General features: G+C 35.4%; 1 protein-coding gene and 2 long non-coding RNA genes across 4 annotated transcripts; all 3 read right to left on the reverse strand.

The window, feature by feature from the left end:
• Positions 1-1,999: 1,999 nt before the first annotated feature.
• LOC146306234 (uncharacterized) lies at positions 2,000-5,950 on the reverse strand. The gene is made up of 3 exons (XR_014769033.1): positions 5,794-5,950; positions 2,999-3,034; positions 2,000-2,733 (listed from the first exon to the last, which is right to left on the reverse strand). It is a non-coding gene; the product is annotated as an uncharacterized LOC146306234 (long non-coding RNA).
• An 804-nt stretch (positions 5,951-6,754) lies between these two features.
• Positions 6,755-16,650, reverse strand: LOC146306235 (collagen alpha-6(VI) chain-like). Of its 2 annotated transcripts, XM_084711738.1 has the most exons (6): positions 16,072-16,650; positions 15,044-15,185; positions 14,163-14,198; positions 8,964-9,091; positions 7,778-7,920; positions 6,755-6,938 (listed from the first exon to the last, which is right to left on the reverse strand). In XM_084711738.1, exons 1-6 carry the CDS (start codon positions 16,384-16,386, stop codon positions 6,770-6,772), a joined length of 933 nt encoding a protein of 310 aa, XP_084567864.1. In that variant the 5' UTR covers positions 16,387-16,650; the 3' UTR covers positions 6,755-6,769. The 2 variants fall into 2 exon arrangements, 1 of the variants encoding a protein (XP_084567864.1); XR_014769032.1 differs by lacking the exons at positions 6,755-6,938; positions 7,778-7,920; positions 8,964-9,091 and adding an exon at positions 12,196-13,424.
• A 22-nt stretch (positions 16,651-16,672) lies between these two features.
• LOC146306236 (uncharacterized) lies at positions 16,673-22,387 on the reverse strand. Its single transcript, XR_014769034.1, has 4 exons — positions 22,229-22,387; positions 20,256-20,285; positions 18,485-18,612; positions 16,673-17,477 (listed from the first exon to the last, which is right to left on the reverse strand). It is a non-coding gene; the product is annotated as an uncharacterized LOC146306236 (long non-coding RNA).
• Positions 22,388-27,864: the final 5,477 nt, after the last annotated feature.

Consider the following 27,864-nt stretch of genomic DNA (forward strand, 5'->3'; position numbering starts at 1 on the left):
CTTCTTTCCTGGACGATCGATCGTTGCATCATTATACTTATGCAGCAACGTTGGGATGTTAACGTGCTTAAAATGACAGCTTAAAATACTGATGTTAAACAAAAGTTCACCATTTTCATGATCCTAGTTGCGTAGGAGAATCTATGGTGGCCATGAAAATGTAAATACACACTGTCTGGAGCCAGTGTTTGGTTTGGGCCTCATGCTAGAAAGCATTTACAAAACAGTAATTATTTATGTGGAACAAACTCCAGCACCAGCTCAGTTTGATTTCTGAATAGATGTAAATGGTCATAACATCAAGATGATGATGGTCATTGCTTATCACAAGATGGTTAAGATGGTGTTTTGTCAATATTGACTATCAAGCTTGAACAGATTACATGTAGTGGAATTCTGTAATCTCATACAAAAAAGCAAAAATAGTAAAAATGGGGATTATTATTTTTGTCTTTAAATCAGCCAATCAATAAATTGTGCACAACAAAGGAAGGAAAAGCTCGACAAACTAGTAAACCTGACAACGAACATAAAACACTTGGAGATGCAGTGATTAATCTATTATTAACTGAATATTAAATTAATCTGCATTTTGACAATCAATTAATTAAAAATTCTCTGATTTCAGCTTCTTAAATGTGTTTCTTTAGTCCTCTCTGACAGCAAACTAAATATTTTGGAGCTGTGAATAAAACAAGACATTTGAGGACATCATCTTGAGCTTTGATCAACATTTTTCACTATTTTCTGACATTTTATGGACCAAACAACTTATTGATTGATTGATTGAGAAAATAATTGGCCATTTAATCGTTAGTTGCAGCCCTAAAAACATTATATTAGGCTCAACAATTCCATCATATTTTATAATGAGGTAATCCAAAAGTAAAATAGAGTAATCAAGTTACATTATTTTAATATTGTGATGCATATGTTACTGACTACATTTTTTAACAGATCATTAACATGATAGTTCACCCAAAAATAAAATTTCACTCAATATCTCGTCCCCCCTGTGTTGATGTGAGGATGGGTGAAGATCTCCAGTTCACAAAACACTCCTGGAGCTTCAGAGGAAAACAGTGTTGCAGCCAAATCCAGTACAATTGAAGTGAATGGTGACCAGTTTTACAATGTAAAAAAAAAACAAAAAAAAAAACACAAAATGTCTCCATACTGCTTGTGTGGTGTAATCCAAGTGTCTGTAAGCCGCAACATTAAAATTTGACCCAAAAAGACGTCATTTACACCATGTTTTTATCCTAAATGTCAACTCTCAGACATGATCCTCGTCCACACAGTTTCATGAAACAACAGGAGTGAAACTAAGTTGAATGACTGTGATCTATGTAGGGAAATAAACAAAAAGTGTTTGCTGATGCCATCATGCTAACATTTATTTCTTAAGTAAATTTAATTTAAATTAAACTTCTTGACCCTTTTTCATCAGTTCCATCCCAATAAAATAAATTATTATTATTATTATTATTGTTATTATTATTATTATTATTATTATTATTATTATTATTATTATTATTATTATCATTATTATTGTTGTTGTTGTTGTTGTTGTTGTTGTTGTTATTATTATTATTATTATTATTATTATTATTATTATTTATTTATTTATTTATTTAATTATTATTATTCCAATAAAAAAGGTTCATCCTTCTCCACTTTAATATGCAGCTCAGACTGGGATTCTGTACAAGGCAACAAATGAGATTCATACTGCATGATTAATAATATTTTATTTAATTGTTTTTACCTTTATTATACATGATTATATATTATATGAGATTTAATGACATGAATCTAAGGATACAATTGATAAACATCAAACAGTGAATACAGAAAAGTCAAGTGACTTTAGCTTCATTATTCTGCACATTGCTGCCCCCTGCAGATGTAAAACAAAATGACTTCTACATCTGCATTTGTTATGTGTGGTTTGAGGAGGAGGCTGTGGTCTAATGCAGAATCAGAGTGGACCTAAACCAGGTTAGCTTAGCATTAGCTCTTATCCCAGCTATCTTACTGGGGTGGTGGTGGTTCAGCTGGGTGACAGAATCAGTGTCTGCACTAACTGAGTCCCTGTGCTTCATTTTCTCACATTAAGTGTATTTCTGTCTTCTATCATATTCACCTTCTAACCAACATTTGCTGAGAGCTAGCTGTAGCATAATGTTAATGTTCTTTCATGAACTCAGACATTAAGTAACTTTACATTTTTAACACATTTTCATGGGTTTTTTGTTTTAAAATGCCTTTGTTTACTTCACTGTGGAATCAATCAGATACCTTATGTTTCAACAATTACTCCCAATTTTCATGTTGAATTTTGACACATTTGTCATTTTAAGTATGTGCTGTGTGAGAATGGAGAGGTTGATGGACAATTCAACAGTAACTAAGGAGGGCGGGGCTTAGCAAAGGGTCAATTCTCAGGCAGCACGCTGAGTGATTTGCTTAAAATTCATATTTCACACATTAATGACAATGGTAATAAAAATCACTGTAAAAACCTGAAGGATACAACTCATAAATGTACATTTGCTCATATAGACTGTGATGAAGCTGCTGACACATTAACATGCTGTAATGTAACATGCATATATTCATCTGTTGACTCTTTCCATCTTGATCTCTCTCGGTCAGAGTTTTGGCTGATTAGCAGCAGGATCACCCTGGAGGTCAACTAGCCTGAAGCACTGCTCGCTCTCATCCCTCCATCTGCAAGACAGCAAACAACTTGTAAGAACAAACCAGCAAACAGAAAATGTAAGAATGAGCTCAGTGTCATCAACAAGAGCATGAAAAGATAAGAGAGCTTCATGGGATCAGGATTAGTGGTCAGATGTTAGGATTCGTCCCTCTTAGCTCATATGTAGTAACCTGCAGGAAAACAAACTAACTCAACTTCACCTTTTCTCCATGGTTCAACTTAACAGTAAATGTTGTGTAAAGTTGGAGTGAATGTGTGTTGATTTTCACTTACTGTCCTGTGAGCTCCTCAGTGCTTCCTGACAGATTTCTGAAATGAGATTCAAAGTGATTAATTATTTTACTGATACAAGTTTTCTTTCAGGGTTTAAATTGGCTGCTTGCTAGAGACTGACATAAAAAGACGATATTCACCAACTGTGTCACTATAATCTCACACATTTAGTTTTGCCAACATTCACAATATCCAACAGCTAAAGTCTTTTTCTCTGAGTTTCAGTTTGAGAATGTGATGATTGTTGATGCAATTTTTCTCCCAGTCTTAAGATTTTGTTCAGGAGTGTACATCCCTCACAAACTCAGATGAGAATGATGATTGAAGTGTCATGGAAACAGTAATAAAGCCTTTCCTTAATTAATAACTAATTGTACAGTAAATATAAGCATTACTAAATTAATTTGTTAATCTAAACTAATTTAGAAAAGCAGCATTCCACTGTCAATAAGTACATCATTTAATAATATATTAATAAATGTGAAAGTGAAAAAATCTATTTGAAAATGAAGTTTAGAAACATAAATTACTGACTTGACAAACTGAATGAAGAATACAGGTTTTACTCAGGCATTTTAAAGGGCAATTCACTTTCCTATTTGCATTTCCTTTCCTGGCTGCTTTCCATTAGACTTTAGATTTGCTTAGTTGTTACCAACACAGCACACATACATCTCGATGTGACAAGCATGGGCTCATAGTAGGGACACTGTTAGCCAGAGGGCGGGTTTATGTCCTCTGTTTTAAAGTTGTAGATAGGTCGGCTGTGGGTCGGCCCACTGCATGTTGTCCAACTGGTGCCTCCAGAACTAAGAGCCGCTGGAGACGGAGAGAGACTACCTCATGTCAGTCACGACTGGTCTTCAGGTTAGCTCACTTTAAGCAAATATACATGAGAAATGACAATTTTGTAAATACGAGTATGTAAAGTCGGGGTTTAGCAACATAAGTTAATTGAACAACCTGGGCTCATGTGTTTTTGTCTTTTTCCTCCCTCTTGCAGGCTCATAAGTCTCCCAGCATTCCAGACCCTGCTGTCCGTGTGCGTCTCCCGACCGACCACCTGTATATTTTTATCTGGTCTGTCTCTGTCCTGTTTATCTTTTCTCTGCTGCAGGTCTTTTGTCTATGCAGAAATAAATTTCTGATCATTAAGTTGAATCGTACGTGTCTCTTTATTTTATTTACTCACTATTTTGATGGTCAAGCATATTGTTTTTTATTGACATATTGCCTTTTCACATTTGAAGTAAATACATGTTAATTTTCATCATAGATAGTGAGATATTTGCTGATTGAATGATCCGAGCTGAATAAATAAAGGTCATAGAAGTTGTAGAGAGGCCGCGCTTTGCAGCTTTGATTCATCGTCCAAACATTGTCTGGAGAGCATTTTTGACCAAATGCTGACGTCTCTGTGAAATATTCTCAGTTAGAACACTCTCCATAAGACGTCTCGCTGATGCAACTTTCTTCATCTTTCTGACATCTGCAGGACGTGTGTGTGCTATCTGGGTAGCCTCTCACCTGTCTGTGACACTGTCTAACCAATCAGAGAGCTTGTTACATCCCATGTCTCATCTGCATTGTTTTATCTCGTTTTACCAGTGCAAGACTTAAAGTGTGTTCACATAGAAAGTGAATAAAGTTTTTGCCTGAGAAGATTACATATAAAGTTATTGTACAGATGTGAATTATTGTAATTTCATGTGTTTGTATCACATCACATTGGTTTTGTCCAGAGAGAATGACGTGAGTGACACAAATTATGCGACAATTTGTGTTATTCACACAAGTTGAAAATATTAAACTTGACTGAAAAGTTTGCAGCTGTCACAGGGCTTTTGCAGAATATTGTGTGGAGAGGACCAGGCAGCAGAGAGAGAGAGAGAGAGAGAGAGAGAGAGAGAGAGAGAGAGAGAGAGAGAGAGAGAGAGAGAGAGAGAGAGAGACCACAGTTTCTGGAGGAAGAAATAGCAGAGTCACATTGATTTTGCTGTGATGCTGAATCCTCTACTGTCAGGAGGAGAGCTCAGAGTTTATGTCTGAAACTTTTGGGATTAAAAAGTAGCTTTATCGTCACTGTCGCTTCTCAACCTGTCTGCAGCAACAACTCACAAAGAAGCCGACCTCGCTCAACTGTTTACTGAAAGATAATTAGTCTCTCTGTCCATGTTGACTAGTGACTAGAAGAGAAATGTCTTTTAAAGTCACTTCATGAAAGTACAGAGGGAAGGAGGGACAAAACAGAAAGAAGCATCTTCTCTGCTGAGTGCTGCCAGAGGCTCACACACAAACACACAAACACACAAACACACAAACACACAAACACGCAAACACACAAACACATAAACACATAAACACATAAACACACAAACACACAAACACATAAACACACAAACACACAAACACATAAACACACAAACACACAAACACACAAACACAGCGGCTGCTTGTTGACTGATGCTCACTGGCTGTTACCATGTTGCTTGTTAGCTTATGGCTGCTTGTTTGGGGTGAATAAACACACTCACACAAGTAACACACATTAGTACAAATGTTCCTGAAATGATCCTGCAATCAAACCCGTTCAAGTAACACAAAGACAATATTCACTTTGCTTTTGGTGTGAACTCAACATGAGACTGACACAGTAAGTAGATTTAAAGTTTTACTGTGGCTCAGAGAAGAACTAGTCTTTGATTATTTCTGTCCGAGAACTCAAATATATGCTGAAATATCAACTAAAAATACAAGAATGATTTCAGGTTGTTACCATAAGTTTACATCTGTACCTTTGGTTCTGTCCTCCAAATTCTGTCTGATGTTTCCAAGCGCCTCAAAGTTCTGCACTTGAAACACATGGTCCTCTGGAGGAGAAGATGCGATGATGTTCAGTTCCTGTTTTGCATCGGCTTTATGAAAAGCATTCCCCACCTGAGGAAGTAGAGAAACAGTGTTGTATTTTGCAACAGAACTGATTTGTGTGTTTGAATGTAAAATACTGACTCCATTCATAGAACTGACTCTCAAATTGATTAAAAAATCTTAAATATGCAATACTTGATATATTGACTGTGAACATTTTACATTTAAAAAAAAAACATACATATACATACAGGTATGTATACATATACATATATACATATATGTATATATGTATACTGTTCAAAAGTTTGGAGTCACCTGTTATATTGATGTTTTAATTTATATAAAAACTCTATAATTCAGACATTAACTTGTTGTATTATGTACATTTGAAATAGTTTGGGCCCAAAGACGAATAATTCATGATTAAAACTCCCATTTATTTGATGTCCCCACAGTGTTGCATAACAAGAGAGAAAACTGTTTGACTATTGCTGATAGAAAATATGTTCAAAGGCCACTTTACTAATATTCACTCCTGTGTGGGGAAAAGACTGAACATGGATGAAGGTCTTCTGTGATTGTGTCACAGACTTTGTGCTTCAAACAGGTTTAGGTTGGTCTAAGGTCAAGTGGTTTTTATTCCACTGCACCAGGGACAAGATAGTAAATGCACACAGCCACGATGTCAGTTTGTCTTCACTTTTAGACTTCCTGCCCACGGCTGCACAGACCAGGCACAAGTTCATTTGTTATCTTGTAGACGTGACAAAAATGGCGACTGCCCCAGTGTTAGATAGTAAAACTACCTGCACCACCAGCAGAACAGCTTTGCACCAGGTGTAAGACAGAACCCAGAAACTGACTGATGTTCTAACTCCACTATTCAGAACCATATAGTTCTCAAATATATGTACAACTTACCCCAATAAGAAATCGAACAATGTTTTGATTTTCAGCTAAATTTGCAGCATCTTGCAGCTGATTCCGCTCCTGAGATTCTCCATCAGTGATGATCATCAGAACCTTCACATTTGATGTGGAACCTCTGGTTGGTGTGAAAACTTCTTGGCTGTCAAAAGAAAGATCTGCTTTAATACATGTTAGTGTTGTACATTTTGTTGTGTTGAAAAATGTCTTGTATGGTAAGAAAAATAAACTGAAGGGTTGGTTGACACAAAAATCCAAAAAGACATATTTCTCACTTACCTCTAGTGGTATAATAAAGTAAATGGCTGCTGGAGCAGTGTATCAGTACTCAATACTTTTAAAGTATCATTTGAAATGACACAGTATCAACTAGTATCAAAACTTCTCCAGTCAAACAATTCCTGCATTCAATGTTTTTGGCACCAAAATCCAGAAAAATATGACCAATTATTTGATTTTGCTCAAAGCCAAAATATTTAGAGGTTCTATTATTTCAAAAATGTTGAGTGTCAGTAAGATTTTCTTTCTTTTGTTTATTAAATTCATAATGTTAATAATATTTTTCAATTAATGAAGAAAAGGGTCCCTAAAACACAAATATCTGAAAATATTTATAAGTGTATTTATTTACGTTAAAGGAAGGAATGAAAATTGTGAGTCACAAATACTGAAAATATTCAAGTCTGTCTCATGTTGATATTGTTGTCTGATATTGTGTTGTTCTTGTTGTTGTATGAGTAAAGAAACACAGTACAGGCTTGAATCAGTGGAAAGGCTCAGCTCCACCTGCTGCAGGCAGTGAGAGGCTCCAGCACCAGATTTGAAAGACATATTTAAAATAGATATGTGCTGCGTATCACGTCACATCTGAAGCCTCTTCTATGGACTTCAGTTAAATCAAAGAAAATCATATTCTTCACTTCCTGTCTGGACATAAAATCATGAGATAATGTCACACATTAGCTTCATGATGACACTTACACAACTCTTCGGATAGCAGAAGCTGTGTAAGTCCCTCCTGTTAATTGTTTTATTCCATCAATTTGAGTTTTTCCATTATTAGCATCAAATGTATCAAAGTAAAAATGGATGGTGGATCTTGAGGAGAACTGGATGATGGCAAACTGTAAAAAAGAAGAAAAAAATCAAATATGTTTGGATATAAATGGAAATATGTTTTCAACAGTCAAGCTATGAAATAAAGATAAAACACTTAGACTGTGGGAACATTTAAGAGAGTGAACAATTCTGGAGGAGTGTTTAGTAGATGTTTGATGGACCATTTTAATTTGACAACTGCCAACATCATTCTTTGTAATGTGTCCATTGGTGAATATTAAAAAAATACTTTCTTTATTAAAGGAAAACTGATTTTCAACCAGCTTCTATGCCACAACTCCAGAAACTATGGAAGACCATTTCTGCAAGTGAAAGAAAAAAAATATCCCCATGGTAAGTCATAATTATAAGATTTTAAAAAAAAAGAAAAGTCAAATTACTAAAATATTAAAATAAACGATACAAAGTCGATATTATGAGATAAAAAGTTGAAATGAGATTTTAGAGTCATAATCCTGAGATAAAAGTCATTTATTTTATTTTGACTTTTTATCTCACAATTTCAACTTTCTTTAATCCCACAATTCTGACTTACATGATGATTTTTTTTTTCACTGCAGAAAAAGGCTCCCATAAGAGACAATTGGATCAAGGCAGCTCATGACTCAAAAAGGTTGCATTGCTTATTTCTCGCCCTGATTGCCATTTTTTCCAGCTTGAAAACGGAAGAGTCAAATCCAAGACCCACCCAACTCACATGACGTCACTGATTTCAAAACTATTTACATCTTTGTGCTGCAGAGACAAACCAGATTTATGAAAAGATCATCTTTCCAGAGGTAAAATATCCTTTTATGAAGATATTAAGGGTTGAAGCTTCAGTAATCATCTTGACTTCTTTATGTTTTGCCTCTAATGATGAAAGAAGCAGTGGTGGAAAGAGTACTGTACTCAAGTAGAAGTAAATATTAATGAAATATTACTCAACTACAAGTTAAAGTACTGGGGGTAAAAATACTCAAGACAATTACAAAGTATTCTTTTCAGAAACTACTCAGAGTATTAGTTATTATTTAAGTATATTTTAAATAGAATAAAACAATCCTACCTTTGTATTATTTCCCTGGAATGAGCCGATCACATCTTTCACAAACTTCTTCATTCTTTCAAAATCTGGTCTGTCCACACTTCCTGAACCGTCCAACAGAAAAGCGATGTCTGCTTGTGTTCCACACACTGTGAAAAAGAAGAGAGGATCAGTGTCTCAATAGTTGTTGCAGCTTCTCATATTGTCTGTGTGCTCAGGTGGCAAAAATGTGACTAATGTGACTCTCATAAAACTCATTTCTACCAGTTTGCATGTTGAGTTGTGTGTGTAAAGTGATAAGTGTGTGTAGTGATGAGCAACTATTATCCTTCCACCACTTCCTTTATTATCTCCACCAGGTGTAAGCTGGTTGTTGTGTGGTGTGTGTCCTTGGACGTTCACTACTGCTGCATTTTAGACGTCATCAGCTACTCCCAAAAATAATCTATAATGATTACTTTACTCTTATTGCAGTGTCAAAAGATGTAACAAGACAAAAGAAAATGTAACATGACAAAAACAACATCAAAAGATGTAACATAACAAAAATGATAAAAAAAAAAAGACCCAAACAACGAAAATATATGTAACAAAACAGAACTACATCAGTGCTGCTGGTCTCTCTTGTATTTCCCATCAATCTTCTTCTCCCTGTCAGTAAATCCACTTTCTATATACATGAAAATAAACAAAACTTTGTACATAGGTCCAGTCCTCCACCAAACATCTTCAAATGGCATTTCAGGAAATAGTCCTGATGGTGGCGCTGCAGCAAAGTTTAAACATTTATAACAATTCAGTTATGTGTTGTCACTTCACCAAAATGAAGGTCCAGCATGCAGAAATGTTCAGATGCTTCAAGCTGACGTTACATGATAACTTAGTAATCACATTATAAACAGTGACCTGAACCAATCAGTTTGCAGTTAATGAACATGAACATGAGCATCATTAACTCTTGACGCTCACATCATCAGCTGATTAAAAAGAAGTGTGATCACTGCAGAGAGAGAGAGAGAGAGAGAGAGAGAGAGAGAGAGACTGTGTGTGTGTGTGTGTGTGTGTGTGTGTGTGTGTGTGTGTGTGTGTGTGTGTGTGTGTGTGTGGGTGGGTGTGTGTGTGTGTGTGTGTGTGTGTGTGTGTGTGTGTGTGTGTGTGTGTGGGTGTGTTTGTGAACATGGACAGAAGTGTTGATGTGATATAAAACCTTTCTTTGATCATGAAGCCTGATGTTTCTCTGTAACTCTGTGATTTATCAGTGAAGTGTATGAACTCCACTGCAGCCTGAAGTCTGTTAACAGTGAGAAACACACACATAGATCTGTGTTGTACACTCTGACTGTGTCGACTCCAGTGTCCCTGATAAGAGGAAGTTCTATTTCAAGAGAAATTAAGAAAAAAAAGGAACAACTGGAAGAAGTTTATTTTTATCTCTGATCTTTTGAAGTGTGAATTTACACAACATGTTGTTGAAAAATGACACAAACAGGATGAAAAGTCGTCTGGTACCGTGATGATTCAGAGGTTATTACTGTGGAATCAGTGTCACACACCTTTTACAGGACTAATCAAGGAAAATACCTGTGGCAGTGAGCTTACTTTGTAGTGTCATGTACAGTAAGATGATGAGATGTGATATAATGAACCGTCATGTGTCGTTGGATGTGAGGATTGTGGTGATGTTTGTTGTGTGTCTCTGTGGTGAGTGGTGGTCGCTCCTCTGGACACTCCTCACTGTACTCTGACTTTCTCTAAGTGTCCTCAGCTTAGTGTCTCTAGTTTTGGGTTACTTTACTTTGGTTTACTTTATCTTCTAATGATCTTGTTTTACTTTTTCCAGCAGTTGACTCCTCCCCTCGCCACAATGAGAAACCAGCTTTTGTGAGTTTCTTGAAATAAAGTGAATGTTTATTTGTTTTGTATGTTTGTACAAAGTGAAAATATCCTGATATAAGAATAAAACTTTCATATAATAACATGAAACTGATCATTTCTTCTTGTTCTGGTGTGACTGCATTATATTTCCATATTAAACAACAAATCTTATAAATAAAACAGTAATAAATGAAAAAAACGAAAATGATACATGCAGTAAAACGTGAACTGAGAGGAGATCTTCTGCAGAGACAGACTGACCTTCAGGTTTTGGGTCGGAGGTGTCAGATTGCGTCCGAATACAAAACTCTCTAAACTGCATCTCCTCATCAGAGCTTCTTCTCTGTACAAACACTGAAAACAACACAAACCATCTCAAGATGACACACACAGAAAGTTACAAACATTTAAAAACTGCTGCTACACTATAAAATTATGGTCAACTTATTTGATCATTTGAAACACATTTTATGTTTAAATTTAAGAAGAAAAAATCTTCTTGTTTTACCTGAAAGAGGATCTTGTTGTAAAAAGAAGACGATCCATACAATATTCAGGAGAACAACAATGATCTGGACAGTCCACTGCATGTTTCTGTCGTCTGTGTCTTCACTGTCGACACTGAAAACTGACAGTCATTACAGGACATATATGTGACACAGTGTGTTTGTGGGACACATCTACATGCTATAAAATGTGTTACACAAGAGTGGTACTATTCTTCAGAAATGTGATAATATCTTTGTTCGTCAGTTTGTGTTGCGAGGTTGTGTAACTTCCCATTTCACCATAAACCTAACAGCACACCTAACACAGACAGAGTGATGTCCTTCCACATGTATATAATGCACTGCATCCCTACAGGTGAGAGTCCTGCACCTGGTCAGGTACACGCAGTAAAGTGATAGTTCACCCAAAAATGAAATTTCATTCAATATCTCGTCCCTCCTGTGCTGATGTGAGGCTGGGTGAAGATCTCCAGTTCACAAAACAGTGCTGCAGCCAAATCCAGCACAGTACAATTGAAGTGAATGGGGAGCAGTTCAATTGTATGTCTCCATACTGCTTGTGTGGTGTAAGTGTAAGCCACTTAGCAGTATGGACACATTTTGTGCTTTTTGTGTTCTTTTTTTACATTTTAAAACTGGTCACCATTCACTTCACTTGTACTGATTTGGCTGCAACGCTGTTTTCCCCTAAGCTCCAGGAGTGTTTTGTGAACTGAAGTGAGCAGTTCACTTCAGCTCACTTCAGTTTCAACAACCCTGTTACTGTTGATGAGCTGATTATTGTTGGGGTGCAGAGGGGGGCACGGAACAACAGGAGTGAAACTGAGTTGAATGACTGTGATCTATGTAGGGAAATAAACAAACAAGAGTTTGCTGATGCCATCATGCTAACCTTTATTTCACTTAAATTCAACTTTTGAAGCCTTTTTCATCAGTTCCATCCCAAAGTTAATGATTGATAAAAATTGTGTGGTGGAGGTCTGGGAAAGTGTGGGAACCTCTGCTCTACTGTATCCAATCAAAAAAGTTCATCCTTCTCCACTTTAATATGCAGCTCAGACTGGGATTCTATACAAGGCAACAAATGAGATTCATACTGCATGATTAATAATATTTTATTTAATTGTTTTTACCTTTATTATTCATGATTATATATTATATGAGATTAAATGACAGGAATCTAAGGATACAATTGATAAACATCAAACAGTGAATACAGAAAAGTCAAGTGACTTTAGCTTCATTATTCTGCACATTGCTGCCCCCTGCAGATGTAAAACAAAATGACTTCTACATCTGCATTTGTTATGTGTGGTTTGAGGAGGAGGCTGTGGTCTAATGCAGAATCAGAGTGGACCTAAACCAGGTTAGCTTAGCATTAGCTCTTATCCCAGCTATCTTACTGGGGTGGTGGTGGTTCAGCTGGGTGACAGAATCAGTGTCTGCACTAACTGAGTCCCTGTGCTTCATTTTCTCACATTAAGTGTATTTCTGTCTTCTATCATATTCACCTTCTAACCAACGTTTGCTGAGAGCTAGCTGTAACATAATGTTAATGTTATATCATGAATACAGACATTAAGTCACTTTACATATTTAATACATTTTCATGGGTTTTTTGTTTTAAAATGCCTTTGTTTACTTCACTGTGGAATCAATCAGAGACCTTATGTTTCAACAATTACTCCCAATTTTCATGTTGAATTTTGACACATTTGTCATTTTAAGTATGTGCTGTGTGAGAATGGAGAGGTTGATGGACAATTCAACAGTAACTAAGGAGGGCGGGGCTTAGCAAAGGGTCAATTCTCAGGCAGCACGCTGAGTGATTTGCTTAAAATTCATATTTCACACATTAATGACAATGGTAATAAAAATCACTGTAAAAGCCTGAAGGATACAACTCATAAATGTACATTTGCTCATATACACTGTGATGAAGCTGCTGACACATTAACATGCTGTAATGTAACATGCATATATTCATCTGTTGACTCTTTCCATCTTGATCTCTCTCGGTCAGAGTTTTGGCTGATTAGCAGCAGGATCACCCTGGAGGTCAACTAGCCTGAAGCACTGCTCGCTCTCATCCCTCCATCTGCAAGACAGCAAACAACTTGTAAGAACAAACCAGCAAACAAAAAATGTAAGAATGAGCTCAGTGTCATCAACAAGAGCATGAAAAGATAAGAGAGCTTCATGGGATCAGGATTAGTGGTCAGATGTTGGTGGATTCGTTCCTCTTAGCTCATATGTAGTAACCTGAGTAACAATGCTGCAGAAAAACTCAGCATTTTTTAAAAACATACTTTGTCTTATTGTGCATTTTTTGTGTTCCTACTTTGTCTTTGTCTTGTTATGTCACTTTAAATCTTTTGTCTTTTTCATCTTGTTACTTCCTGATTTTTGTCTTCTCACATCTTTATTGTGTCGTCAGGTTAATTTCATCTGGTTATGTCATTTTCGTCATTACATGCTTTTGTCTTTTACATCATTTTTCATCTTGTTACTTATTTTTTGTCTTACTTTTCTTGTTGCATCATTTTGCGTCTTATAAGTTGTTGCATGATTGTTTGTCTGTTCTCTTGTGTTTAATATGTACTGATGGACAAACCAAGGAATCGTCTTTTCTGTGTTATTCTTCCACACATTCAGGTTGAAATGACTCTTGATGTTGGGCAGCCAGCACACAATGATGCAAGATAAAAAAAAATCAATAATTCATCTAAAATGTATTAAAATTACGAGTAGAAAGTACAGAAGTTTGGTGTAGATCTACAACTTAACAGTGAATGTTGTGTAAAGTTGGAGTGAATGTGTGTTGATTTTCACTTACTGTCCTGTGAGCTCCTCAGTGCTTCCTGACAGATTTCTGAAATGAGATTCAAAGTGATTAATTATTTTGCTGATACAAGTTTTCTTTCAGGGTTTAAATTGGCTGCTTGCTAGAGACTGACATAAAAAGATGATATTCACCAACTGTGTCACAGTGAAAACTATAATGCAGTAAGATTTGAATCAACTCTGAAAATCAGACGTTTGTGTGCAGAGTGAGCAGTTTCACAGATGTTGGTAGCTGCAGGAGACACTCGTAAGTACATCAGGTTTTATACATCTCTCACAAACTCAGATGAGAATGATGATTACCAAACAGAAAATGCAGCCGAAGTTGGCTGTGAAAAACCACAAGTGTCATGGAAACATTAATAAAGCCTTTCAGTAATTAATAACAATATTATTTCAATAAATATACGGCTATATAAGGCTCCTTTTTTGCCTGAGAAGATTACATATAAAGTTATTGTACAGATGTGAATTATTGTAATTTCACGTGTTTGTATCACATCACATTGGTTTTGTCCAGAGAGAATGACGTGAGCGACACAAATTATACAACAACTTGTGTCATACACATGATTTGAAAATATTCAACTCGACTGAAAAGTCTGCACCACTGCAAGTAACATATAGTAGTACAAATGTTCCTGAAATGATCCTGTGAAAAAAAACTTGTGTGAGTAACAAAGACAATATTCACTTTGCTTTTGGTGTGAACACAACATGAGACTGACACAGTAAGTAGATTTAAAGTTTCACTGTGGCTCAGAGAAGAACTAGTCTTTGATTATTTCTGTCCGAGAACTCAAATACATGCTGAAATATCAACTAAAAATACAAAAATGATTTTAGGTTGTTACCATAAGTTTACATCTGTACCTTTGGTTCTGTCCTCCAAATAATGTCTGATGTTTCCAAGCGCCTCAAAGTTCTCCACTTGAAACACATGGTCCTCTGGAGGAGAAGATGCGATGATGTTCAGTTCCTGTTTTGCATCGGCGTTCTGAAAAGCATTCCCCACCTGAGGATGTAGAGAAACAGTGTTGGAGGTGTTGTACAATGTAAAATACTGACTCCATTCATAGAACTGACTCTCACATTGATTAGAAAATCTTAAATATGCAATACTTGATATATTGACTGTGAACATTTTACATAGTTACAAAGTTTGGAGTCACTTGTTATATTGATGTTTTTTAATTTCCTTCTATAAAGGCAATTTTAACTTATATAAAAACTCTATAATTCAGACATCAACGTGTTGTATTATGTACATTTGAAATAGGTTGGGCCCAAAAGAAGAATAATTAATGATTAAAACTCCCATTTATTTGATGTCCCCACAGTGTTGCATAAGAAGAGAGAAAACTGTTTGACTATTGCTGATAGAAAATATGTTCAAAGGCCACTTTACTAATATTCACTCCTGTGTGGGGAAAAGACTGAACATGGATGCAGGTCTTCTGTGATTGTGTCACAGACTTTGTGCTTCAACCAGGTTTAGGTTGGTCTAAGGTCAAGTGGTTTTTATTCCACTGCACCAGGGACAAGATAGTAAATGCACACAGCCACGATGTCAGTTTGCCTTCACTTTTAGACTTCCTGCCCACGGCTGCACAGACCAGGCACAAGTTCATTTGTTATCTTGTAGACGTGGCCAAAATGGCGACTGTCCCGGTGTTAGATAGTAAAACTACCTGCACCACCAGCAGAACAGCTTTGCACCAGGTGTAAGACAGAACCCAGAAACTGACTGATGTTCTAACTCCACTATTCAGAACCATATAGTTCTCAGTGTTTTCACTTCTGAATCAAACCTCTGTGACAGACATTTCCAAACTTTAGAACAGTACTGTCCAACATAAAATATACATACATCATATATTTTAAATATATGTACAACTTACCCCAATAACAAATCGAACAATAGTGTTATTTTCAGCTAAATTTGCAGCGTCTTGCAGCTGATTCCGATCATTAGATTCTCCATCTGTGATGATCATCAGAACCTTCACATTTGATGTGGAACCTCTGGTTGGTGTGAAAACGTCTTGACTGTCAAAAGAAAGATCTGCTTTAATACATGTTAGTGTTGTACATTTTGTTGTGTTGAAAAATGTCTTGTATGGTAAGAAAAATAAACTGAAGGGTTGGTTGACACAAAAATCCAAAAAGACATATTTCTCACTTACCTCTAGTGGAATATAGTCAAAGTAAATCATTTGTTTTTTTCACACATGGTTTGATATATTCATCTCTGATATTTCTGAATCATGTGGACATTATTTTTAGAAACAGATGTTACTGTTACATGTTTGCACATGAAATTTGAGTCACCTCTGCAGTATTAAACTGAAAAATATAAAAAAATAAGCAAATAAAACCAGAAACATCTGCATGGATATACCACTACCCCTGCCATTAAATAGCAGTCTTATTGCTGGAGCAGTGTATCAGTACTCAATACTTTTAAAGTATTATTTGAAATGACAAAAACTTCTCCAGTCAAACAATACCTGCATTCAATGTTTTTGGTACCAAAATCCAGAAAAATAGAGTAGAACTTTCAAAAAAAGGTTTGTATTTGGAGGGTCAATACGATTTTCTTTTTTTGTTTATTAAATTCATAATGTTAATAATAATTTTCAATTAATGAAGAAAAGGGTACCTAAAAGACAAATATTTTAAAATATGTTATAAGCCTATTTTATTTATTAATCTATTGAGTTTACTGAAAATTAAATAATATGTTTCTATACTTGAAGTGTATTTATTTATGTTAAACTTCTTGTGTTGAGAGAAAGGAATGAAAATTGTGAGTCACAGTTACTGAAAATATTCAAGTCTGTCTCATGTTGATATAGTTGTTTGATATTGTGTTGTTGTTGTTGTTGTTGTTGTTGTTGTTGTTGTTGTTATTGTATGAGTAAAGAAACACAGTACAGGCTTGAATCAGTGGAAAGGCTCAGCTCCACCTGCTGCAGGCAGTGAGAGGCTCCAGCACCAGATTTGAAAGACATATTTAAAATAGATATGTGCTGCGTATCACGTCACATCTGAAGCCTCTTCTATGGACTTCAGTTAAATCAAAGAAAATCATATTCTTCACTTCCTGTCTGGACATAAAATCATGAGATAATGTCACACATTAGCTTCATGATGACACTTACACAACTCTTTTGATAGCAGAAGCCGTGTAAGTAAATCCTGCTAATTGTCTTATTCGATCAATTTGAGTTTCTCCATTTTTAGCATCAAAGGTATCAAAGAAATAATGGATGGTGGATGTTGTGGAGAACTGGATGATGGCAAACTGTAAAAAAGAAGAAAAAATGTAAATATGTATGGATATAAATGGAAATATGTTTTCAACAGTCAAGCTATGAAATAAAGATAAAACACTTAGACTGTGGGAACATTTAAGAGAGTGAACAATTCTGGAGGAGTGTTTAGTAGATGTTTGATGGACCATTTTAATTTGACAACTGCCAACATCATTCCTTGTAATGTGTCCATTGGTGACTAGAGATGCACTGATTTCAATTTTCTTGGCCGATTCCGATTTTCAGTCTTTCTAAGAACTATAATTGACAGCATTCACAAACATTTTTGCAAATTTTCTTGTTAAAATTAAATTGGATGTTCATAATAAGAGACTGACTATCAAATTTTCATTAAATAGTATTTAAATTTTGAAATACTTTCTTTATTAAAGGGAGACTGATTTTCAATCAGCTTCTATGCCACAACTCCAGAAACTATGGAAGATCATTTCTGCAAGTGAAAGAAAAAAAATATCCCCATGGTAATTATGACACCTAAAGTCATCATTGAGATAAAAAGTCATGGTTATCAGAATTATATGATCCTAACTTAATTTTTTTTAATCTCATAATTATGACTTGCATGGGGATTTTTTTTTTCTTTCACTGGCAGAAATCTGGATCAAGAGAGGAGCAGCTCATGACATGAAACAGATCACACAGACGGTGATATTTACATCTTTGTGCTGCATAGAAAACAGTTTTATGAACAGATCATCTTTCCAGAGGTGAAATATCCTTTTATGAAGATATTAAGGGTTGAAGCTTCAGTAATCATCTTGACTTCTTTATGTTTTGCCTCTAATGATGAAAGAAGCAGTGGTGGAAAGAGTACTGTACTCAAGTAGAAGTAAATATTAATGAAATATTACTCAACTACAAGTAAATGTACTGGGGGTAAAAATGCTCAAGACAATTACAAAGTATTCTTTTCAGAAACTACTCAGAGTATTAGTTATTATTTAACTGTGGTTTAAATAGAATAAAACAATCCTACCTTTGTATTATTTCCCTGGAATGAGTCGATCACATCTTTCACAAACTTCTTCATTCTTTCAAAATCTGGTGACATCACACTTCCTGAACCGTCCAACAGAAAAGCGATGTCTGCTTGTGTTCCACACACTGTGAAAAAGAAGAGAGGATCAGTGTCTCAATAGTTGTTGCAGCTTCTCATATTGTCTGTGTGCTCAGGTGGACTGTTGACAAGACAAGACCTCAAAAATAGTCAATTTAAATGTAAATGTACAGCACACTGAGTGATTTGCTTAAAATTCATATTTCACACATTAATGACATTAATGGTAATAAAAATCGCTGTAAAAGCCTGAAGACATAAGAATGAGCTCAGTGTCATCAACAAGAGTATGAAAAGAGAAGAGAGCTTCATGGGATCAGGATTAGTGGTCACATGTCTGTGGTGTCATGTTAGGATACATCACCTGTAGTGACCAAGGTAACAGTCCTGCAGGAAAACACTCCAGGTATAAAAGTAAAAGAGTAAAGTTAACTGAACCTCATCTTTTCTCCACGGTCGAGTCTCCCTCTCTGTCTGTTTTGTCTCATTACGTCTTTTACATCATTGTTGTCTTGTTAGGTGTTTTATGTACCATTTTTCGTCTTACGTATTTTTCATCTCAGTACTTCCTTTATGTAAATTTCCATCTTGTTTTGTCTTTTTTGTTTTGTAATGTATTTTTTGTCTGTCTTTCTCATCTTGTTATGTTTTTTTGTCTTGTTATTTCTTACATAATTTTTCATCTGTTATGTCCTTTTCATGTTACTACTTTTACTTTTTTTTTTTACTTTGTTACGTATTTTTTCTCTTTTTCTTCTTTTTCTTTCTCTTCTCACATTTTTATAGTTGTTACATTTTTTTTCCTCTCACATCTTTTTAGTTTTGTCTGTTTTGTCTTGTTATTTCCTTTACATCATTTTTCATCTTGTTACTACGGTGGACGACAAGGACAAATGTGCCGCATATACAGAAACATGCGCTGCATATAAGAAAACAAATGCAAAAAGAAAATGCTACATATCCAGTTATACAACAGAAGTGCTCCAGGCCTCTAGGGGCAGAGCTGAGCTTCTACCTGAGAGACAGACAACAGATGTATCAACATACGTTATGGAGCAGATGAGGGAGTGAGTGAGAAGAAAAAAATTATGGTTGGAAGAAAGTTGGAGTCGAGAGAGGTCACATAAAAAGGTACATATTCTTTTCTTTTTCTTTTTTTTCTTTCTTTCTTTTTTTAACATTTGGCTTTAATCATTTACAGTATTATGAAAGAGTAAAAGAACGAAATACAGAAAGACAGAAACTGAAAAGAAAAAAAGAATAATGAATGTTTTTGTCTTGTTACATCTTTGCACCATTTTCTATATTCCATTCTTTTTTGGCTTGTTATTTCTTTTTGTCTTCTTACTTCTTTTACATCATTTTTCATCTTGTTATGTCTTTTATATTGCTACATCATTTTTTTCTGTTTTGTTGTGTGTAATATGCACTGATAGACACACCAAATAATCATTTTTTCTATGTGTTATTCATCCTTCCATTCAGGTTGAAATCAGTCTTGATGTTAGCAGGTGGCACGCAATGATGCAAAATAAAAATCATCACTAATTCCCCTTGAATGTATTAAAGTGCCTGTTTTTAAAATGTAAGGAGGAGAAAGTACAGATGATTGATAATTATGGTGTAGACCTACAACTTAACAGTGAATGTTGTGTAAAGTTGAAGTGAATGTGTGTTGATTTTCACTTACTGTCCTTTCTCAGTGCTTCCTGACAGATTTCTGAAATGAGATTCAAAATGATTAATTATTTAAATTGGCTCCTTGGTTGAGACTGACATAAAAAGACGATATTCACCAACTGTGTCACTATAATCTCACACATTTAGTTTTGCCAACATTCACAATATCCAACAGCTAAAGTCTTTTTCTCTGAGTTTCAGTTTGAGAATGTGATGAAAGTGAAAACTATAATGCAGTAAGATTTGCATCAACTCTGAAAATCAGAAATCAAATTAATACATCCCTCACAAACTCAGATGAGAATTGAAGTGTCATGGAAACAGTAATAAATTATTTACATTAATTAATAACTAATTGTACAATAAATATAAAAATTAATAAATTAATTTGTTAATCTAAACTAATTTACAAAAGCTGGATTCAACTGTCAATAAGTACATCATTTAATAATATATTAATAAATGTGAAAGTAATGGAAACATAAATTACTGACTTCATAAACTGAATGAAGAATACAGGTTTTACTCAGGCATCTTAAAGGGCAATTCACTTTCCTATTTGCATTTCATTTTCCTGGCTGCTTTCCATTAGACTTTAGATTTGCTTAGTCATTAGCCTCTCGCCAATCTGTGACATTCTAACCAATCAGAGAGCTTCTTACATCCCATGGCTTATTTGCATTGTTTTACCTCGTTTTACCAGTGCAAGACTTAAAGTGTGTTCACATAGAAAGTGAATAAAGTTTTTTGCCTGAGAAGATTACATGTAAAGTTAATGTACAGATGTGAATTACTGTAATTTCACATCTTTGTATCACATCACATTGGTTTTGTCCAGAGAGAATGACGTGAGCGACACAAATTATACAACAACTTGTGTCAGCTTTGCAGAATATTGTGTGGAGAGGAACAGGCAGCAGCTGAGGTCGAGAGGCAGGGACAACTACTGAGAGCTGGGGAGCTTTAGGAGAGAGAGAGAGAGTGAGAGAGAGAGAGAGAGAGAGAGAGAGAGAGAGAGAGAGACCACAGCTTCTGGAGGAAGAAATAGCAGAGTCACATTGATTTTGCTGTGATGCTGAATCCTCTACTGTCAGGAGGAGAGCTCAGAGTTTATGTCTGAAACTTTTGGGATTAAAAGTGGATTTATCGTCACTCTCGCTTCTCAACCTGTCTGCAGCAACAACTCACAAAGAAGCCGACCTCGCTCAACTGTTTACTGAAAGATAATTCGTCTCTCTGTCCATGTTGACTAGTGACTAGAAGAGAAATGTCTTTTAAAGTCACTTCATGAAAGTACAGAGGGAAGGAGGGACAAAACAGAAAGAAGCATCTTCTCTGCTGAGTGCTGCCAGAGGTTCACACACAAACACACAAACACACAAACACATAAACACACAAACACACAAACACACAAACACACAAACACATAAACACACAAACACACAAACACACAAACACACAAACACACAAACACATAAACACACAAACACACAAACACATAAACACACAAACACATAAACACACAAACACACAAACACACAAACACAGCTGCTGCTTGTTGACTGATGCTCACTGGCTGTTACCATGTTGCTTGTTAGCTTATGGCTGCTTGTTTGGAGTGAATAAACACACTCATGCAAGTAACACACATTAGTACAAATGTTCCTGAAATGACGAAAAAAAACTTGTGTGAGTAACACAAAGACAATATTCACTTTGCTTTTGGTGTGAACACAACATGAGACTGACACAGTAAGTAGATTTAAAATTTTACTGTGGCTCAGAGAAGAACTAGTCTTTGATTATTTCTTATTTGCTAAAACAGTGTCCGAATATTTTCTCATACCCTCCATTTCATTTACTTCAAAGTACTGGATGGTCATCTTAAAATAAATTCCTGTAATAAACATCATAAAGCTATTAATTGTTTGACTGAAAATACAAAAATGATTTTAGATTGTTACCATAAGTTTACATCTGTACCTTTGGTTTTGTCCTCCAAATAATGTCTGATGTTTCCAAGCACCTCAAAGTTCTCCACTAGATACACATGGTCCTCTGGAGGAGAAGATGCGATGGTGTTCAGTTCCTGTTTTGCATTGAAGTTAACAAAAGCATTCCCCACCTGAGGATGTAAAGAGAAAGTGTTGGAGGTGTTTGCAACAGAACCTACTCTCAAATTAACTGAAAAATCTGTAACATGCAAAACTTTATGTATCTACTGTGAACATTTTACGTTTTTGAAAAAACATACATATACACATATATGCATACATATATGTATACCACTGTTCAAAAGTTTGGAGTCACCTCTTATATTGATGGGTTTTTTTTTTCTTTCCTTCTATAAAGGCCATTTTAACTTATATAAAAAGCCTATAATTCAGTCATTAAATGTATTATGTACATTTGAAATAGTTTTGGCCCAAAAGAAGAATAATTAATGATTAAAACTCCCATTTATTTGATGTCCCCACAGTGTTGCATAAGAAGGGTCAATACTGAATTTGTTTTCCAGCCCTGAAAAGTGAACCTTGATCATCACTGAACAACAACAGTGGTTGCAGTTGGGCTCTATAATATTTTATTTGGGCCTTCACAGAGACAACCACCCTCTGCTTTGTGTCAGGTGGTTCTTCCACTTTCATGTTGTGCCTTCAACAGTGGTGGACAAAGTACTCAACCCCAGTACTTGAGTCAAAGTATAGATACTCCTGGTCAAATATTACTCAACTACAAGCGAAAGCTGCTCAGTCAAATTTTTGCTTGAATTAAAGTACAAGAGTACTTGGTTTTAAAAATACTTAAGTATTCAAAAGTACATGTTTATAAAAATACTTAAGTATTCAAAAGTACAAATTACAAAGTACATTTTCTAATATCAATACATTGCTGTATTGTTTTCATGATGCATTTACAGAAGCTTGTAACTCTCTGAAACCACCTGATGATGCACTGAGCTGCTTGTAGAACCTCTCTGCTACACAAAGTCTATAGAAACACCTACAAAAACTTCAGTATAGAAATAAAATCAAAACCCAAAAGGGACAGCTGTTGTCATTTTCTGATGAAACTGTATTAAAATCACCACATAACATTAGATTGAGGCTAACTGTAAGTTGTTCTCCAAGTCTGTTAAATAACTGAGATTTCTTTCTGTCTTCAGAGGCAGTATATATACATGAATTATGTGGTATTTTTCACTCCAATAAAAACAATCCAACTTTAAAAGCTACCTGGAATAATGAATAATCATAATAACATCTTGAGATTTAATTTTGTCTTTCTCCTGCCATCACCATTACCACTTTTTGTTTGAATGAAAGACGGAGAGTTTGCTTGTTCTTGTTAGTGCGCCTGGAGGTATTTCCACTTTTACATGAATCCAGAGGAGCTACTGTGATTGGCTTCCTTTTGTGAGGAACACGTCATGTGACCAACTGCATTTTAGAAAAGAATAAACATCAACAGCTGACTTCAAAGCTCAGTCGAAAAGTAACAACAACCTTCCTAGAAATGTAGTGGAGTCAAAAGTACAATATTTGTCTTTGAAATGTAGTGGAGTGAAAGTCAGAAGTTTCCAAAAGTAAAGTGCAGATACTCAAAAAATGTACTTAAGTACAGTACTCAAGTAAATGTACTTCATTACTGAATTACATTGATTATCCCTTACTTAATTGTGGCTCAGAGGTTTCTTTATCTCTTTCTGCCCTTTCAGTTGTCAGTCTGGTTGAACAATTGAACATTTCTTTTTTCTGCAAACCCTTGACACAAAATGACATCTAACCTATTCATAAAGAAGACCTACAACCTAAAAGCACTGAAGATCATATAAAACAACATCGAAGCACAAACACCTGTCGGGCTTGGCTGAAGCACACACGTCTTCACAATCACAGACCACCTTCATTTGTGGTCATTCTCTTCCTCACACAGGAGTGTGGACTGTAATATATATAAATATACACTATATATACTGTATATTTCTTTAAATGAGAAAAATCAATATTGTGTAGTTAGGGAGTAAAATGTATAATCTGCACTAAAATATGCTGTTAAAAATGTTTGACAGTGTCCAAAGTTACGAATAGGTCACATGTTTCGCGCAATTTTTTCACCCATTTACTCCAAGTATATCCAGCTGCAGCCAGAGACCCAAACGTGAAGGAAGTTGAAGGAAGTTGAACTTCCAAATATGGTTCGTAGGCTGGTTCAATCGCTGTTAACGCAGGGAAAACAAGATGGTTAAGGCGCCGTTGAAGTGAGAATACCAAACAATTTACAGTTGTTATCGTTTAGGTTGTTGGATGCAACGCATGTTCAGCTGTTTAGGCGCAATGTACACAGCGATCATTTTGTTCATTTTTGTGAATTTTAATAAAGTTAGGTTTGCTAATCATTGCCGGTACTACCGTGTTTTATTTAACAGGTACTAAGATTCTGTAGTCATATTACACGTGCTTATCTAACAGTGTAACAACTACGGTATATTAATGAAAGCTTATTAATTAAAGCTTAAATACAGATGAACTATTGTCAAACTTTATTCATGGATTTCAGATGTATTAAGATTGAACAATAAAACTTTAGGCTCAGTTTTAATGCAGTGTGAATTGATAGAATGTATTGTGTGGTTCACTGATTTCAGCTCGCCTACGTCCTTAACTGATGGAACAATGCAGAAAGCTTTATTTGTACAAGAATCACACTTCGTACAAGTTTACGATATCTTGAGCTGCTATGGTGCAGGACAAATTTCAGACTCGTTCTGTCTATATAGTGTCATCATTGAGAATAAAATTTCAATTGCAGAGAAGGTATGCTGTGAAGCAGTATTTTCACATCTTATGTTTGAAATTTATTTAAAATGCTTAGTGATGCTGCAGACAAGAACATATGCAGTGTATAACTCAATCAATTTATTGGTTTGTGAAGCCCAGTAACCCAAAGGAAGCAAAAAGACAAGCGCCTCTGTTTTAAATGGGGATTGTGTTGAGTCTGGGATGTCAGTGATGTGAGTCTTGTGTTTTTAAACCATGCTGGAAACCTGCAAACTATGTTTTCAGGTGAAGTAGCTGTGTTAAATGCACGTGTTTGAAACTGATGTGATGTTTTCAATTTATTAAATTATTCTCATTAAAATGTACAAAAACACATTTTTATGTTCTTAAAAATCAACAATATATAATTTTAAACAGAAATGTTTATAGAATTTCAGTAGTTAGGCCAACACAGTCCATAGTTTACCCTGATATTTCTGCTTAGTATTGCTAAAATACCAATGTCTGCATGTATTTTTTCAAAATATGTTTTCTTAAGCCACCTTTTGTTTGCATTAATTGGTTAGACCACATTATTTGTGCTGAAAGCCAAATACTGTTGTGGCTCAAAGGTTTCCTTTATTTCTTTTCCTAACAGTAGCTAAAATTGCTACTTTCAATAACATTTTTCATTTCTTTTTGATTTACTTTGGTTTCTTGTCCCTTAAGCCACCTTAGTGGCTGTCAAAGTGGGTGTGTTATGGAGGGGGCGTGTTTTAGACTCTGGAGCCGCTTACTCCTGTTGCCGCCGTGACGATAGGCGTGGTTTGGAGGGGCGTGGTTTTGATGGGTGTGGTTTGGAGGGCCCGCAAGGCTGCAGCTGGACCCTTCTCATTTACTCTCGCTATAAGTTGTACATGCGCAGTTTGATCCTCTCAATACAAGAGATAGGATCTTGGTGAGGCGCACAGAACCTGCGCCCTCAACATTGATCTGAATGCTGCTGGTTTACACATCGTCAACCTCTGGGTGGCAGCAGAGAGCGACTGGCTCGATCCACATCTGATAATTAATACAGCAGAGTGAGATGTCTTGATAGTTGGAGAAGTTTAGCGTGTTTGCTGCTGGAGTGGAGTCATAAATTGACATTGTGCTGGATAAACTATTCACATCCTTTACTTCAGTAAAAACACTAATACACACTGTCTACGCAACGTTTTCAAGAACTCTATCAAGTCCAGTTGCCTACTACAAACCTTGATACGAATACACACTGTGAAAATACTCCACTAGAAATAAAAGTCCTGCATTTAAAACCTTGCTTAAGTAAAACTATGTAAACTTTATCAGTTGTTATCAGTATGAAAAGTAAAAGTAACCACTGTGCAGTAAAATATTCCCTGTCAGTAACTAGTAACTGTACCTGTCAGGTAAATGTAGTGGAGTGGTCTTTTACAAACTTTTAAATATTTGCTTTGTGCGGAAAAGTGTGTGACACACCTTAAAGTAGGAACTTTATATAAACCTGTCAAAGACATTTAACCACAGAGTCTCTGAAACATTTACATCTGTCAGAGAGAATTTATGTACAAAAAGTACATTTTAAGCCACAAGATGGCAATTTTATTTATTTATTTTATTTATTTATTCTTGTTATTTTCTAATAGGTTTTAGTGTGTTTATAATTTCCCTTCATTGTCTGAAGGTTTGTAGTATCAGATTTATTTTATACTTATTGATGTACTTTTTACTGACTTTAGTCTTTCAGCATAAATTCTAAAATAAAAAAAATAGTATTAAGGATTTGCACAAATTGAAGTACTTTAACTTAACTAAATAAGTTCCATTAGGTTATAAAAGATGTTCATTTAGTTCTGCAAGTACAAATGAAGGCCCTTTTCATATATTAAAATACACTGGTGCGATACCTTACAATGTCTGTCTGACTTTCGATTGATGTTCTAAGTCCACAATTCAGAACCATATAGTTCTCAGTGTTTTCAGTTCTGAATCAAGCCTCTGTAACAGACATTTCCAAACTTCAGAACAGTACTGTCCAATATGAAGCATATGTACATTATATATTTCAAATATATATACAACTTACCCCAATAACGAATCGAACAATGTTGTTATTTTCAGCTAAATTAACAGCATCGTGCAGCAGATTTGGGTTCTGAGATTCTCCATCTGTGATGATCATCAGAACCTTCACATTTGATGTGGAACCTCTGGTTGGTGTGAAAACTTCTTGACTGTCAAAAGAAAGATCTGCTTTTAATACATGTTTGTGTTGTACATTTTGTTGTGTTGAAAAATGTCTTGTATGGTAAGAAAAATAAACTGAAGTGTTGGTCATCATATGGACATTATTTTTAGAAATAGATGTTACTGTTATATGTTTGCACATGAAATTTGATTTATTTTTACTGTATTTGTTGGATGCAGAAATACCAGAGAAAAATATCAAAATATAACAAATAAAACCCGAAACATCTGCATGGATATACAGTATGTCACAAAAGTGAGTACACCCCTCACGTTTCAGCAACCATTTTATTATATATTCTCAAGGGACAATACTATAGAAATGAAACTTGAATATACTTTAGAGTAGTCAGTGTACAGCTTGTATTTTCTATCCACTGAAAATTACTCAACAAACAGCCATTATTATCTAATTAGCTGGCAGCACAAGTGAGTACACCCTTAGTGATACCTGTCCTATTCATCATGTTCATGTTTTTGCCTGCTTGACTGGACCATACAAATTTGTGTGTCATGGATTAGAGCTGTTAAATTTGGTGCTTTGGGTACAATTCTCTCCTATTGGCCACTGGATGTTCAACATGGCACCTC

The sequence above is a fragment of the Lutjanus erythropterus genome, chromosome 23 (assembly GCF_056507025.1).
Source record: "Lutjanus erythropterus isolate fLutEry1 chromosome 23, fLutEry1.hap2, whole genome shotgun sequence".
NCBI lineage: Eukaryota > Metazoa > Chordata > Actinopteri > Lutjaniformes > Lutjanidae > Lutjanus > Lutjanus erythropterus.

Excerpts from the sequence above, each read along its gene's own strand:
- LOC146306235 (XM_084711738.1), bottom strand. The coding sequence starts at position 16,386 with ATGATTTACTTTGACTATATTCCACTAGAGGTAAGTGAGAAATATGTC. Across the intron at positions 14,199-15,043 it reads TTTGGAGGACAGAACCAAAG|AAATCTGTCAGGAAGCACTG; the intron begins GTACAGATGTAA and ends ATCTCATTTCAG. Across the intron at positions 9,092-14,162 it reads ACTGAGGAGCTCACAGGACA|TGTGTGGAACACAAGCAGAC; the intron begins GTAAGTGAAAAT and ends TCTTTTTCACAG.